Raw genomic sequence first — 15,845 nt, forward strand, 5'->3', positions numbered from 1 at the left:
CATTTTGTGATCTGTTGTTTGTGGAGTGATTGGTCACCTAAGTTATGTAGCGTGTTTTTGTTCCTTGATTGGATGTCTGAAATTCTGTTAAAGGGAAACTGGAGATTGAGGTGGCCATGTGTTCCTTTGTGTATGTTTGCGTGATTATTTGTGAATCTTTCACTTTCTGAGCACTTTTTCGTGAGTACTCATGAGACCTTCACATTTGACAAATAGCAACTGTCATGTCAGTGTTCTAAATGTCATTAGATTGGATTCTGGTTTTTATTTGAATGATTGTTGGAGGCTCCTTTTTCTGCAGTACTCACCCAGCTGTGCTCCTAAACATATTTAGAACACTCCTAACATCACAGTCTCTGAGGAGAGAAGAGTTTTTGTAAAGAAAAACCCACTAATATTTGTGAAGAGCTGCAGCTCAGACGCAAGCAGTCCAATTCTCTTTTAGCTTCTCCTCTGTGTGGGGACCACAAGAAAGGATTTGGATTGAACAGTGTTGACAGTAGTCATAGCTTCATACTAAGATCATTTGTGTTCTGGGGGATGTTACACAGGTCGAGCACCGTCAGTGAGACACCAATTGCAGTGGTGACTTCGCGCACTAGTGAGGTGTATGTCTGGGGGGGTGGGAAGTCCACCCCCCAGAAGCTGGATGTCATCAAAAGTGGCTGCAGTGCGCGCCAGGTGTGTGCCGGAAACACTCACTTTGCTGTGGTGACAGTGGAGAAGGAGCTCTACACTTGGGTGGTAAGTGAGCCAAGCAGAAAGAACTTGGGAAGGCAAGGAGGCCAGGGATAGAAGATTTAAAAGTTAGAGTATCCAGCCATAGATCAGTTTATCAGTCTGTTAGAAACAGGAGAATAGCAGCTGAGGAAGGAAAGAGATTAAATGTAGACAGGTTTGGGGATTGGATGAAGTAGCGAAAATGGTTGGAGGCAGCCCCTAAGGGTGCTAACCTAAACCTCTCAAATATAATATTTTTTTATGGTGGGCAGGGGGTGGGGGTGGGGCGAAAGTTCTGCTGTGGAGTCAGGTGTTGAAGTGCTGCTGATGTTACCCAGAATTGCAGCACACCAAAGGGTGGTAAGTTAGGGACTGTGGCATGATGCCCTGAGCCAAGTATCCTTTCTTTCTCTCCCTAATCTCAAAGTGCAGTGTCAGTCTTGTACTGTTCCATTGGCCTGTATCTATTTTTGGAGAAGGGTTTTCAGAGACCACATGGAATGGGTGGGGGGGTCCATTAGAATGCAGGAGTCATGTGCTGAGTGCAGGAACCGTGGCCTGACTGCATATAGGTAGGACTCTTGAGTACTCTGCCGCAAGCTGGTTCCAAATTCTGCAGCAAGGGCCTCTTCTTTCAGTGACCAAGCTGGAGACTGCAGCAGCTTAAGGTAAATGGAAAAATTGTTTTATAGTGAATTTTAAAATAATTCACTTTTGTTTCCCCTGTTGCTTTGGTATTAAACTAAACAAATGTATCCTACACCTACATTTTCAGCATTCTGCAGATTTTTGTATTGACAGTACACAACTGCAGCATTGAACCTGTTCAGAGGGGAAGGGGAGGAGCAGGAAATGTTGATAATTGAGTAGGGGATAGGTCTCTTGGGGAGGGAGGCAGTTGGTGATTATGGGACAAACACATTCACTACTAAAACCATCAGTGAGATCATTAACATTGTTGACACTCTAATTGTCATATTTAGGTTTCAGCATCAACAACCCATCAAGATAAAAGGGGAAGTTTAAAATTCTCAGAGCTGTTGTTTCAGTCTGTCTGCAGACTCAGGCAGATGTTGCTGCACCAGTGACACCTGTTTCACACGCTTAAGGATTTCTTTGCACCCATAAGCATTAGCAGTGTATGTAATAATGAAAGCTGAGATCCTTGAGCACAGTTCTGCACCAATGAGCATATCCTGCAGCATTACAGATTACACAGGGCCGTAGCCATATAATGCACCTGTCCATTTGAATAGGCATGGGAAAGGAGAGGTGTTCCTCCTTAACTCCTGTGGCCATCAGCTGATGGCTTGAAACCTGATTGCTCCTCCTAAGGGCATAATTAAAGCTACCTGAAAGCCCAGGGTGGCATTTAAGTGGCATTTGTATCATACCCCACTGAGAGACCAGCCCTTTCCCTAGGATAGGGTAGCTAAAACGCTTTCCCTTGCTGTTTTCTCCTTACCTCCTCATTCTCAGGCTTCAAGGGTACTGACAGTATCCTCCTGAGCTCCGGACGTGCATCCTTACCAGGCTTCTATGTATTACAGAATATGCAGGGGGGCACAAAGCTGCATGGCCAGCTGGGGCATGGAGACAAAGCTTCATACCGGCAGCCAAAGCGTGTGGAGAAGTTGCAGGGGAAGGCTATCCACCAGGTGTCCTGTGGGGATGACTTTACTGTTTGCATCACAGGTGAGAGTCTGATTGGCTGGCATGAGGGGAGACCCTGGTCTGCTGCACAGTGGATCAGTCAGCCTCCAAGACCAGATCAGCAGAGCAACTTTACCAGGGGAAAGGCTACACTTTGGCTTTCTCTGAGCTTCTCAAACAAGAGGCCTTGCTGGTCCCAGCATGCAATGATCCATCTTAATATGAACAACTAGGTTACATTTCAAGCAAAGACTTTATAGTCTCCTGGGGCCACTCCTTTGTATTAAAGATGAGGGTGACCACAGGGATCAGGCTCCTTTGGCCACTCCACGGGAGGCTAATAGGCAGCCTGATGCAAGCTCCGTGTGCTGACTGAGTTTGCTCCTTCTTCCATGCAGATGAAGGCCAGATGTATGCCTTTGGCTCGGACTATTATGGCTGCATGGGTGTTGACAAGGCATTTGGCTCTGAGGTCCTGGACCCTCTGCAGCTGGACTTCTTCCTCAGCAACCCTGTGGAGCAGGTCTCCTGTGGAGATAATCACGTGGCTGTTCTGACCAGAAACAGAGAGGTCTACTCGTGGGGCTGTGGGGAGTATGGTATGTGCAGTCATGTCACGTCCTCTTTCTGGGACCTGTTCCAAGCTTTGGAGGCCTAGGGACGTCAGACACAGTATGACCCTGAGAGGGAATGGAAACACATCCACTTTTACTCGCAACTGGCAGGATGGTGGCTACGATGCAGTTATATAAAGCAGGGAATGGATGAGGGCTGTCTAGGGCATCTTGGAGGCCAAAAAATCATCTAGTCGTTCATGGGGTTTTCTTTCCAAATTAGATTGAGAGATGAGGAATGAACCTTTGGGATTTTACTAGGAAGTTGGGAGGCAGGGTGGTTTCCCCAGGAATAGGTACTCCACTTTTGGGACAGAGAGTTCCCTATGAACTGCAGCAGTGCACTTTGTCCTTGATGAATAGAAAGCAGCACTGTTTTCCCAGAAGCAGGGCTCCTGGCGTTGGGGGATTCTGCTAGGAGTGGGGAAGGACAGGGGCATATCCCAAGGACAGGCCTCTCAGCCATGGGAAGATTGTGCATTCCTGTTTCTCACCATAGTCTGTCTGTCTGACATAGGGCGCCTGGGTTTGGATTCGGAAGAGGATCACTACACCCCTCAGAAGGTAAAACTCCAGCTGCCTCCTTCTGAAACAGCTCTCAGGCATTAATCTGGGCCCAAATGAGTCACTGTTCTTGAAAATTTGCTGCCTGAGTTTGTTTTTCCCAAGACACTGCAGAGCTTTGAGGATTCCATATTCACTTATTCCCTTCACCAATCACTGGCAGTAGATCTTATGGCAGCTATCAGTCTGTCTGAGATGGGAAATATAGCTCTCAAAATGGCCAAGCTAGGGTGCTCCCCGTGCCTTGTGACTTCCAACTTCACTGCTCTGAGACCTCCTTGCAGAGACATATAATGGCAAGTGCTGAACTTGACAAGAAAGTCCCGTAGGAGAGGAGCTTCCTGAACTATTAGTCAGTACCAAATTCCATGCCCCAGATCTACAGAGAAAAATTGCACTTCTCTAACCTACTGGAATTCTTTGAGTATTTCACAAAATAGTGGCAAAAGGAAAATGAGTTGATATAACTTGTCAGAAATTATTGGAAATCCATATAAAATCCCTCCCAAAAGGAGTGGGAGGTGAAGTTCTATCATGGGTTAGAAACCAGCTAAGAGAGGGAAAAGAAAGGATCAATTTTCTTCATGGCAAGAAGTTTACTTGGAGGCTCCAAGTGTTACTTGATGTATTTATTAATGATCAGAACAGGTGGATAAACAGAGGGGGGTTAAATTTTGCAGATTACACAAAATTATGTAGATTAGTCAATAGGAGAGAAGACTGTGAGGCACTCTGGAACCTCACATGGAACCAGCAAGTTTGCATGGCTAAAATGTTTACTGTGATCATTTTCCCCCACTCACTACAAAGATCGCTCCTCACCATCTTTTCTTTACCAAAAAGATGTTGTGTAGATAAACAATCCCCTGATCTTTATCACACTTGTTCTTACTTCCCCTATGCTGTCTGTTGTTCTAATTCAGTAAGGATCAGATGTTTACATTAAATAGGAAAGAAGATGCAGAAGGAAGAAAAACACATGCTTTGGGGATAAAAGCCAAATTCTGATAGTGCTTAAGAAGTGACTTCCCTTATGGAGTAATAACAGTTACTAATGCAAAATACCATTAAGGTCACAAGCTTGGTAGGATTCACTGTAGGATCATATGTTGATATGGATGGGCTTCAGGTCATAAAACCAAACTAATTGTCAGGAAGATGTAACTTCCCGGTGGGCAGTTTATTCTGTTATGAAGTTTCTTACACATTCATCTGAAGTAGCTTGTATTGGCCATTGTCAGGAATAGGACCTAGACTAGATGAACCACTGCTTTGATCCAGTCAGGTGTTTCCTGTGTTCTCGGTTTCGTCCTTGGCTTCTGCTCTGTATCTGTCAGGTCTTGATTCCTGGCAATTATGTTTTCAATCTAGGTGGATGTTCCAAAGACCTTGAACATTGTCTCAGTCCAGTGTGGCTGTGATGGGACTTTCCTGCTGACCCAGACGGGCAAAGTGCTGGCATGTGGACTCAACGAGTTCAACAAACTGGGCCTGAACCAATGCACGTCTGGGATCATCAACCATGATGTGAGTGCATCTGGTGCTCCTGTGCCTGCTCCCAGGGTTTCCTAGAAGATGGGGAAGCAGAGGTCCCCCAACAATGGCAAGGAATCCATCACATGGGATACGTCCATCTACTGGATCCCAGCTCAGAACTGCAGGGGGAAGGGAAATCCTAACGCACCTGCTAGTATGATGAGAGGCAAATCATTCCCCAGCCTCACATCTGCCAGTGGGTTCAGTTCACTTCTGTGGTGGTAAAACAGCATGTTAGCTGCATCTGGGGCACTCATACAACGTAAGTGGAATCTGAACCTGGCAGGAATTGCCTGCCTTCTTGCAGGGCTGGCAGACCCAGCACTGTCCTCTACCCAAGACTTGCATAGATAGATCTTGGCTGGTGAATGTGCGTGATGTGTGTGCCCCTGGAGTGCTGGCTCTGGGCTTTACCTGATTATGTCTGGTCTCTTCCTTCAGACCTACTATGAAGTTCCCTACACCACTTCCCTTACTCTGGCCAAGCAGCTCTCCTTCTACAAGATCCGCACCATTGCCCCAGGAAAGACGCACACAGCTTCCATAGATGGTGAGACCTACTCACAGTGCAAGTGGTATTGGGGAATGGCTCCACTTCCCCACTCCCAGTTAGAGGAGCTAGTTGTCCCCAGGGATAGGCTTTCACTGTACATGTCACTGGCTTGTATGCTGTGTTCGGAGTTAATAGGATACCATTTGTGCTGGTCCTTTAAATCAGCTTTATTCCATTTCATTTCAGCTCCACTGAGCAAAGTAGAAGCTCATGAAGCCCCATCCAGTGATTGCGAGCCGAGTGCTGACCCCTGGGCACTGAAGGTTTTAGATAGGGTCTCAGCTCCCTTTGCCACTGGCTGTCAGTTCCTGGAGCAGGCATGAATTTCACATTGGTCAGCAGAAGCAATATCAGTGCTCGGTTCAGCCCCCCTAAAGGGAGGAGAGGCTTGTGCATGGAAAGGATAATACCCTGGGAAAGGCTGACGTTCAGCTTTAGAACCTGATCAGGCACCTTGGATCCCCCTGCCAGAGCACCTCAGTTAAGGGACTGGGAGGAGTCACGGGATCCAGAGTCAAAGGTGGGAGGCAAAGAGATATTTGAATGGCTGGGGGATTTTCTTGGGTTGAAGCAATTATCACTGGCTAATAGCCCCCTTCCAGCATGACCAAGTTCTTAGCTGAGTCCTTTTTGGTCATGGGCTGTTGCTAGTAATTCTCTCTGCCTGCATGGCTGCTTCCTGTCTTGGGTACCTACCATGACTCTCCTCATTCCTCCTCTCAGAGCGGGGACGCTTGCTGACCTTCGGCTCCAACAAGTGTGGACAGCTGGGTGTTGGCGACTATAAGAAGCATCTGGGAATTAACCTGCTAGGAGGCCCCCTTGGGGGTAAGCAGGTGATCAGGGTTTCATGTGGAGATGAATTCACCATAGCTGCTACTGACGGTGAGTGGGCATTTGTGGGGCTGCAGTGGACTCCTCCTGTAGGCTGGGTCTGCAGAATAGTTTGACATTTGGCTCCCATCTAGCAATGGAAGCATTTCCTGTATCTTCTGCCATTCAGGGCAGCACAGAAAGGCTGCCATCTTTGCAGTTAGCACTGGCACAGTCAGGCTCTGAAAGGCTGTGACTGGAACAAGGAAATTTTCCCAGATTGGTGCCATATCAGTGGGGTAGGGCAGCACAAAGCTTTAGCTAATGCTGTCCATAGGGTACCAAGTGGTGGGCTGGAGACTAGCTGCTAGACTTCACTACACATAATTTTAGCCTTCCAATGGCTAGTTGGTAGCAGGTGGACTAGACGCCCTGTCTATCTTGAACCGGAGTAGCTATGGTAAAGAAGTGAGGGGTGGTGGGGCCCCTGGAAGGGTAATGAGGTGTTTCTAAGTTCAGGCTGATGGATCAGTTTTTTCCTAGATAACCATATCTTTGCCTGGGGCAATGGTGGGAATGGACGTCTGGCAATGACACCGACAGAGAGAGCTCATGGCTCCGATATTTGTACTTCATGGCCTCGGCCCATTTTTGGGTCCCTGCATCACGTTCCAGATCTGTCCTGCCGTGGCTGGCACACCATTCTCATTGTTGGTGAGTGTGATTCAGGGACAGGGGCTGTTCCAAGGACATTTGTTGTGATAACTCAATACTCACTAACATGGGCTTACTGGGAGAGAGGGTCAAGATCATTCTGAGGATCAAGATCACTGGCGAGTTCATGTCAGTCCCAGTACTGAAACACTGGTTTTTGTCCTGTTTTGATTTGTACCACCTTTGTGAGAGCCTGTAAGAGTCTGGTGTGGGGGGCTCGGCCGTCTCAGGTGCGGCCGGGAGCCAGGCTGCCTCACTACACGGCCTAAATCAGTAGTTCAGTCTCCGAAGGTCCAAGCCCTATGTCAGGGCGGGCAACAAACAATAGTCCAAGGGCTCAGACCCTCAGGCAGGGGCTGAGCAAAAATAAACAGTAATTTAAGCCCAAGCCCTCAGTCAGGGCGGGGCAACAGACAGCAGTTCTAGGTTCAGACCCTCAGGCAGGGGCTGAGCAAACAGAGTCAGTAAAGCCCTAGCCCTAGGCAGGGCGGGGCAACAAGCAGTAGTTCAAGGGCTCAGGTCCTCAGGCAGGAGCTGAGCAAAACAAGCAGTTAGTGAAGCCCAGCCCTAGGTCAGGTCAGGGCAACAGACAGTAGTTCAAGGGGCTCAGATCCTCAGTCAGGAGCTGAGCAACCACAATAGTTCAGGGGCTCAGACCCTCAGTCAGGAGCTGAGCAAACAGCAGGTAAGTCCAGACTTCTATGTCTGAGCGCTGGTGTGAGGGGGAGACTGCCACCCATGAGTGGGGTGGCAGGGGGGACACAGGCCCACCCACTCCACTGTGTCCCAGCCCGGGGCCCTAACAGTGGCAGTTAGTCTGCTGCTGTGCTGGTGGGGTCCTGACCGCAACACACCAACATTGGCTCACAGTCTGCTGTAGCCAGACTGGGGTCAGCTACCCCCGGGCTACTTTCCATCTCCCCCTCCATGGGTACCGGCTCATCTCTGGTGTCCGGCGCTGGGTCCCACACCATGGGCTCCTCGACGTGCTGAGGGCCGGCTAGCTCGGGCTGCTCCTCAGGACTCGGGTCGGGGGGACGCTCGAACCGCTCCTCGGGGTACTGGGCTCGGGGAAGGCTCGGCCAGTCCTCCTCAGGGAACCGGGCTCGGGGAAGGCTCGGTCCAGCAGGAGCTCGGTCAGGAGCGTCTGTCCTCTCCGGCCGCCAGGCAGCAACTGAGCGCTGGGGCCGGGCCTTTATACTTCCTGTCCCGCCCCTGGACTTCCGGGGGGCAGGGACAGGCAGCAGTGGCTCCGCCCACTGCTGCGGCGGCTGTTCTGGCTCGGCCGTCTCAGGTGCGGCTGGGAGCCAGGCCGCCTCACTACTGAGCCCCTTTACCGAAGGGATATTCTTTCTTTCCATAGAAAAGGTGCTGAATTCCAAAACCATCCGATCCAACAGTAGTGGCTTGTCCATCGGTACTGGTGAGTAATCAGCCCTGGGTAAAAGCCATGTAGGTCACTCCACAGCTGGGGTTCCTGGGCAGCAGCAGCTTTGATGCACACTGGAAAGGTTCAGACATGTGCAGGGTCATTTCAAAGGGCTTTCAGAGCCAGTCATTACCCATCCCACCGTCACTGCTTCCTGTCTTTACTGGGCTTCCTGGTCTCCTTCCCTACTGGGGCCAGCTGACTGCCTCCCTCTCCAGTATTGTAGTACCTGTGAGGAGCATGATTATAGGAGGTTACTTGCCTCAATTAGCACAGTGCGACACGTCTGCTTAGGTGCAAGCAAAACCAGTCCTTATTAACCAAACCAGGTTTCAGCCCACTCAAACCCTCTAGAAGTGAGAGATCTGAGAAAACTAGAGCAGCTGAAATTTCTGAGGAGCAAAGACCTCAGGTCCTTGCAGGAGGCCCTGGAGATAACAAATGTGAGAGCCAAGCAGCAGAAATGTAAACGTCTGTATACTCCATGTTGAAGTCCCCGCCCAGTAGGGGGCTTTCAGATTGAGTTAGACTGAGTGCAGACAAGAAGGCGCATGGTCTGTGCAGGGTGGTTCTATTATTTTATCCAGTCACTGTGGTATCTAGGTATGAATTATGGTATCTGTGTCCAACTGGCTCAGGCCTCTGTATTTTTTCAGACATGGCCCTTGCACCAATGCACTGTGAGAGTGGATGCAGTTGGTCCTGTCACAGGGTTTCAGTTCTATCTTTGAAAGGCCTCAAAGAAGAATGTGAGGGGCTTTGAATAAAGAGAGGGAGGCCAACTAGTGCACAAGATGAGGAAGGGCCAAGCCTAAGGGGAAGGATCTGAACAGCATGGGAGAGGAGTAGGAAGAGATGGAGGCAGGAGCTGAACTGTGTGGGGCCTTTAACATGAGATGCTTGAACTTGATGTGAAAGGCAAGAGGAGATCAATAGAGGGAAGTGAGTGGGGAGGTGATATGGTGACAGCTGCTGGAGGGGAAACGTCTGGCAGAAACATTTTGGATGGACTGAAGGAGGGCAAGATCAGAGGCTTGTTGGTGGGGGAGCTGGACAGTGTGAGGTCTGTGTCTAGTTAGCTTAGCCTGGGGTGCCAGTGGTTCAGTAACTCGCAAAGTGGCAATGACCTCATTAACTTTCAAACAGACTGTGTTAGAAGGGTTAGGAAGGCAGGGCAGGCTGATAGGATTGGACTGGATGCTTGTGGAGGTGGTGGGACTGGATGAGTATCTACAGAGATGGAGACAAGGAGATAGTGGAGGGGAGAGGGGGTGAAGCAGTCAACTCTTCTGTCTGATCTGTCCAGGCATTTGTCGTCAGTGTCCCTTTATGTAACAGGAGGCAGTTTGATGGATGAGGAAGTGGTTACCTATCTTAGAGTCACTCCAGGAACTTTGGGTTGGGAGAGATGGGGCCAGGAAGCAAGACTGGGTGGTAGAGGGTCACTTTTGGGGAGGGTGGCATGGTATTTTATGAATTACATAGCTGGAAGGAGACACAGTCCAGGCAAATACTCACCCTCAGGATTCTGCAGTTAAAGTAGCTTCTAGGGGGATAACCTCCCCTTCTCTTTTATCTGGCTCATCTGGGATCCAGCACCTGCTGCATTCCCTGAACAGATAGAGCCAGTGAAATGTGTAAGGTTGCTGCTTCTCTTTCTTGTCTGCCAGTGGCTCAGAGCTCCACAACTGGTGGAGGAGAGGAGGAGGAAAATGAACGGGAATTTGAAACCCCTGATCCAAGTGGAGGCTTTCGGGGAACCATGGAAGCAGACCGTGGAATGGGGGGCTGGATCAGTGCAACAGAGGCCATGGGGGACAGCAATGCCGACAGCAGCTCCTGCCCTGGCTGGCTGCGTAAGGTAACAAACTGCCTCATTAATCTATCTAAAATCCCAGGGATCACGGTTAAGGGAGAACAAGCTGCCCCTTCTTCCTCAAAGGGGCCAGCAAGAGAAGCTCCAAGAGGCTTCTCTCTAAACTGTCTGCAGCCTTTCTTCTTCCCCACCAGAGGGCATAGGAGATCTCCTCTTCACCAGATTGCCATTTCTCTGCACTTCTTGTTCTGTGGTAGTAGCTGGAATTAGACACATGGACTGGTTTGGTCAACTTAATGTACCCTATGTACATCCACACACCTCATACATTATTTGAAAGCTTATCACGTCTGCTTTAAGATGAGGTACAATGTGGAGCTGTCAAGTGGTGCCATTACTATAGAAATGGGATAAACAATGACACCAAAATGACCATGTAGCAATGCGACGACTCACCGGTGCGGCACCTCCTGCTGGTTGTCCAGGAAATTAGCTTTTCCAGCCTTGGAGCGCCTTCTGCTGGCTGGTGTCCCACCTGTTGCTGGCCCCCGTGTCCCTCCCAGACCTCAGTGCCCCTTTACCTTGGGTACTGCTGCCACAGATCTGGGTCTCCCCTCCCTGGGGAACCCCTAATCCTCTATCCCCACCTCGCCTCAGTCTATGGCTACTGCCAGTCTCCATCTAGCCCCCGCTCACTGGGGCAGACTGCAGTGTACAAGCCATTCATCATTGGCAAAGAGGGGGTTTGGACCTGCTGCCTTTGCCTAACCCCGGGCTGCCTCCTGCAACCCCAGTACCAGGTTTGGCCTTGCACAGGGCCTGCAGCCTGGGGAGTTGCCAGGCAGGACTCTTCTCACCTTTCCCCAGCCCTGCTCTGTTGCCTGCACCCTCAGCTCCCAGGCAGCTAGGTCCTTCCCCAGCTGGAGGGAGAGTGCCTGGCTCATAGCCCTTTTATCAGGGTCAGCTGAGGTCTGATTGGGCCCTGGCCCAGCTGTGGCTGCTTCCCTAATCAGCCTAGCTTTTAGCTCCCAGCCCTCTCCCAGGATTGGCTGTAACCCTTTCCAGACCAGGAAGCAGGTGACCACCCTGCTACAGACCACTTTGAAATATTTGCATACATTTGTTAGTTTAATGACTCTAGGTATTATTGCAAGACATAAAATTCAATTTCTTTGGGACCCAAAGCATCACAACATCAATCTAAAGGTGAAACAAAATCTAACAACACATTTTGACAGGTGGTATTGAAATGTAATAGCGCTGGTAACATCTCTAGTCAACATCTTGTTCATCATTATGATCTCTGTCAACAGTGCATGGGATAACATAGTCTTTGTTGCCTTGGCTTATACACAGTTCTGTGCAGGGAAGATTGTTCTGACTACAGACACAGTAGATTGTGCAACAACCTTTACTGGTACAGGCACAAATAAGGTCTTGTAGAAGCTCAGCTGCTATTGGGTCCTTGAAAAGTACAGGCAGTAGTTCATCCTCTGCATTGCAATAGTGATCCAATAGCTGGTTTACCGATTTGTGGAGACATTCAAATATTTGTTTGCCAAGGTGCTCTTTTGATGTGCTTTTCAGAACTGTCCTCAGGCCTAGATTGAGGCGTAAGCAATTCGGGTCTCTATGGGTCTCTTTTTCTTTCTTATGCTGGTCAGACAGCACTGCTACCAACTTCTTTGGTGCAGAAATTGCAGCTTCTCCGTCACTGTTTCCCAATTTGGCATTATATCTGAAGTGGTACGGTACCAATTTTTTCTAAATACTAAACAGGGCTGATACAGAGTCACATCCTGTTAATACATGTACAGCAGGAAGTGTGTTGCAGAAGTCAGGGTGAATGCATCACAAATTGCATGCACAGATATGAAGCAGTGCTTGTCCGTTGTGCTGATAATGGTAATGGTACCTACATGTTACCTATGTGTTCCAGTTTTGGAAAGCAATGAACAGCAAGGATCAAAACTTGTGTATCAGGTGACCTTATTATGGTTCCTTTGACATACAGAGAACCAAAATCTATATTGGTACATACAGCATGCAAAAGTATCTGTGTCTTCTTTCTCTTGAGTACTGTATAAGTCTTGGTCTACTTCAAAACCCTCTACTGGTGATGGACTTTGCTTATTTCACCATCAGAAAGGCCTCCCGCAAAAAGGAATGTTTGTGTTGGGTGTGCTCCTACATGCTCAGGTGCATTTTTAACCCTATATTCATAGAGGAATTTTAAAAGTGACTGCCTGTTGGATATCATATTTAGAAAAATTTTCCGTGGAGGCACAGGGGATCCACCAATCACCTGGTATTTCTTGCATCCAACCTTAGATCCTGTCCAACACTGTCTGTCAGCAGTTTTCACAAAGTTCCTGCCATATCTGTCAAAGACTTTGATTACAGAATTGGCTTTGTCAAATCCTTTTAGGACCTGCCTTAAGTACTCAGCAGGTAATTCATCGAATGCGTAGAATTAGTCTCCAGCCATCAGTTGTATGACAGCTATGGCATCTCTGGCTTCTTTGTTGTATGCTCTTTGCTCATAGAGTCTTTCATCTTGAGCTTCCAGGTGATGCTTTAATTCAGTTTTATCTGTTCTTTTCATTGTTTCATCAGCATGGAAGAGGGGCACAGGCACAGGTCCTATTGGGTGACCAAGAAGAGTTGCCATTGAAACATCATCTCTGCATCTTGCTAAGGACTGGGCTCTGCAGAAAACAATTTCAGGACTAATAGCTGCTTTCAAGTTTCCCTCCTTTGCCTGACATAAATGTGGTGGTCTTGGCCATGTCAGCAAATGTTTTGATGCCAGATTTCTTGACTGAGCTGAAGAAGATATGTCCTGTCAGAATCAAGTGCCCCTCTCATACGTCTCTCTATTTGTTTTTCACCAACATCTGCTGTTTTCAGTAGACTCTTGTACACCTGATTTTACATGCAGTCTAGCAAATATGTTGATAAACTCCTCTGGATGTGATTCAGGTCAAATGGGTTTGTCATATAGTTGATGATGTTGATAAGAGTTGTAACATGCTCAGTGCAGAAGTCTTCATTACTTCTCATTAGGCCACTTCTTTCTCCCATAGCGTTTGCATATTTATATTATGGCGCTATGTATTATCATCTCTAACACTGAGCCCTGCATAATTAAAAAGCCAGTTTCTAGAATATTTCAAATGCAAGTACTGCATGCATAGATAATTACAAATTTAAATATTTTACCAGGCAGACTAGATGCTACATTATATGTACAATAGCTTACAGATGGAGAAGCATAATATTAGGAATTCACATACATTTATATGTACCCACTATGCAGCACAAACTGTAGGCATGCAATCTGCTTCTACCGGTGCAAAACCTTCAGTATGAGACTGATCTGGTCTGCAAATTTCAATTGAAGGTATAGAAAACTATTATCACTTGTAAGATACTTTGATATTGATATTCACCTTTTTTGCCACATTCTAAACAGCTTCATTTCTGAAAAAAATACTTGCCCATGCGAAACTAAAAAATCTTTTAATACATTGTTGTTTGGTAGCTTTGACCAATAAGTACTACACTAAGGTGCTGAAATTAAGTTAAACAGTAAAAACTGTACTCATGGTCCTGTTGCAGTGTTTCTGGAACTGTGCAGAAAATTACACTTTTTTGTTTTAAGGTACCAGTGTATTACCTTGTCTACAGGCTTACGGCACCACTTGACTACTCCATTTTATGCCTCATCTAAACATACATAAAATAAGCTTTCAAGTTATATGGTGTGGGTGTGTGTAGGGTGAGTACATTAGTATGGCCCTTTTTGGAGAATTGTTGCACACCTAAATGGTCACACAAACAGGACCTGTCTGCCAACCAGCCCACACCAGGAAATGGTGTGGCGTTCACCCCAATGAAGATCTGAGAGCCTAGTGCTGTGCCAGGCTACTATCCAGTGGAGAGTGTCGCTGCTAGTCTGACTTCAAGCAAGGGGTCTGCTGTGTGAGGAGCCCTTAAGCCATAGTCTTGTTTTCCACCACAAGAGGGTGCTGGTGTCCTGGCTGAAGAGATGCAGGGTGTTTGGGAGCATGAGGAATCTCTGACACAGTGTTGCTTCTGTGTGTGTCCAGGAACTGGAGAATGCTGAATTCATCCCCATGCCTGACAGCCCCTTTCCTATGAGCACAGACTCTTCAGAGCCTGAAAAGGAGACACTTCCCTATCAGGAACTGCAAGGACTCAAAGTGGCCTCTGATGCTCCTGCTGAATTCAACAAGCCCAAGACAGAGCCCCAGGTAACATATATCTTAAGACCACATCTCCCACAATGAATGATGGTTGACTAAGAGCTGATGGGAGCATAAATGGTAACATTTGAGTTGTGGGGAGGTCTAGTGGGGGCCATTGGGTCAGGCTAATTGATGGTCTGGATGAGAGTGGAAAAGGGCATGTTAATGATGATCACAGTTGATGCTAACTTGGGCGGAGTTGTGAATACCAGTGAGAGGAAAGAAATCCAAGAGACAGTAGACATATGGGCAGGAAATAAAATGAGTTTCAGCTTAGGAAAAATGCAGCTAACGCATCTGGGGAAATATTAACCCCATGCTGGGAGACTCCAGTGGGAGGGAGGAACCTGGGAAGCATGGACAGGGCAGGAAATTATACAGGAGTTTACAGTGCTGCCATCTCTAGATGAGGTGCTAATTCCCGACTCACCTGGGAAATCAGGCTGGGGTGGGGAGGCATCAACAAGGATCTCAGAATGACAAGCGGGTAGGGACAACAGCTGCAAAGAGGGAGAGGGAGGAAGGTGTGTCCAAGTTTGGGGTCAGGGGAATTGGCAGTGAATAACATAAGGGTTAATATCGTGCTCACCTGGTTGCCCAAGGATCCAGAACTTAGGGCTTGAACATCTGCAACTTCAGCAGCTGTGGTGCCATCCTCGTTCTCTCTCACCATGGCACAGGCAGCCACTGGCCTGGGAGGTTTCACATGTTCCACACACATACAGACTCACTCCCCCATCTTTCTTTGCAGCAAATGTGTTCAACTCCAGCCCTGCCCTGTGTAGAGGGAAAGGCAGCATCTCCAGCTTCAGCCTGTGCGTGCAGCACTTTGCAAACTGAGGTGGAGCGGTTGCAGGGCTTGGTGTTACAGTGTCTGGCTGATCAACAGAAGCTGCAGGAGGAAACCAGTCGTCTCAGTGCCCAGCTCCAGAGGTTCTGCAGGGGGACGGAGGGAATGCAGCAGGTGAGGACATTCCTTGGGTGGGGCATTCAGGCTGAGAACCCACACACCCGTTGGAAGTTGTGTGTGGGGGTAGAGAACTTTGATCCTGGCTCTGGCTGGATTTGGGGGAGGAGAGGAGGAGCTTTTAATCAAACTCAAATCTCTTAAGCCAGGAGTAGATGGGACAGAGCAGAGGGGTGTAGGGTAAAAATTCCTTGT

General features: G+C 48.2%; 1 protein-coding gene across 3 annotated transcripts in view; it reads left to right on the plus strand.

Annotated features, from left to right (window-relative positions):
- NEK9 (NIMA related kinase 9) overlaps nucleotides 1-15,845 on the plus strand; it is a 36,757-nt gene that overhangs the window by 18,090 nt on the left and 2,822 nt on the right. For all 3 annotated transcript variants that reach the window (XM_045012310.1, XM_045012309.1, XM_045012311.1), the window contains 12 exons: nucleotides 552-744; nucleotides 2,271-2,415; nucleotides 2,772-2,972; nucleotides 3,505-3,551; nucleotides 4,923-5,078; nucleotides 5,529-5,637; nucleotides 6,364-6,525; nucleotides 6,997-7,167; nucleotides 8,531-8,590; nucleotides 10,267-10,457; nucleotides 14,525-14,689; nucleotides 15,435-15,647. In XM_045012310.1, coding sequence (XP_044868245.1) covers nucleotides 552-744; nucleotides 2,271-2,415; nucleotides 2,772-2,972; nucleotides 3,505-3,551; nucleotides 4,923-5,078; nucleotides 5,529-5,637; nucleotides 6,364-6,525; nucleotides 6,997-7,167; nucleotides 8,531-8,590; nucleotides 10,267-10,457; nucleotides 14,525-14,689; nucleotides 15,435-15,647 — 1,813 coding nt within the window. The remainder of the gene's footprint in view (nucleotides 1-551; nucleotides 745-2,270; nucleotides 2,416-2,771; nucleotides 2,973-3,504; nucleotides 3,552-4,922; nucleotides 5,079-5,528; nucleotides 5,638-6,363; nucleotides 6,526-6,996; nucleotides 7,168-8,530; nucleotides 8,591-10,266; nucleotides 10,458-14,524; nucleotides 14,690-15,434; nucleotides 15,648-15,845) is intronic.

The sequence above is a fragment of the Mauremys mutica genome, chromosome 4 (assembly GCF_020497125.1).
Source record: "Mauremys mutica isolate MM-2020 ecotype Southern chromosome 4, ASM2049712v1, whole genome shotgun sequence".
NCBI lineage: Eukaryota > Metazoa > Chordata > Testudines > Geoemydidae > Mauremys > Mauremys mutica.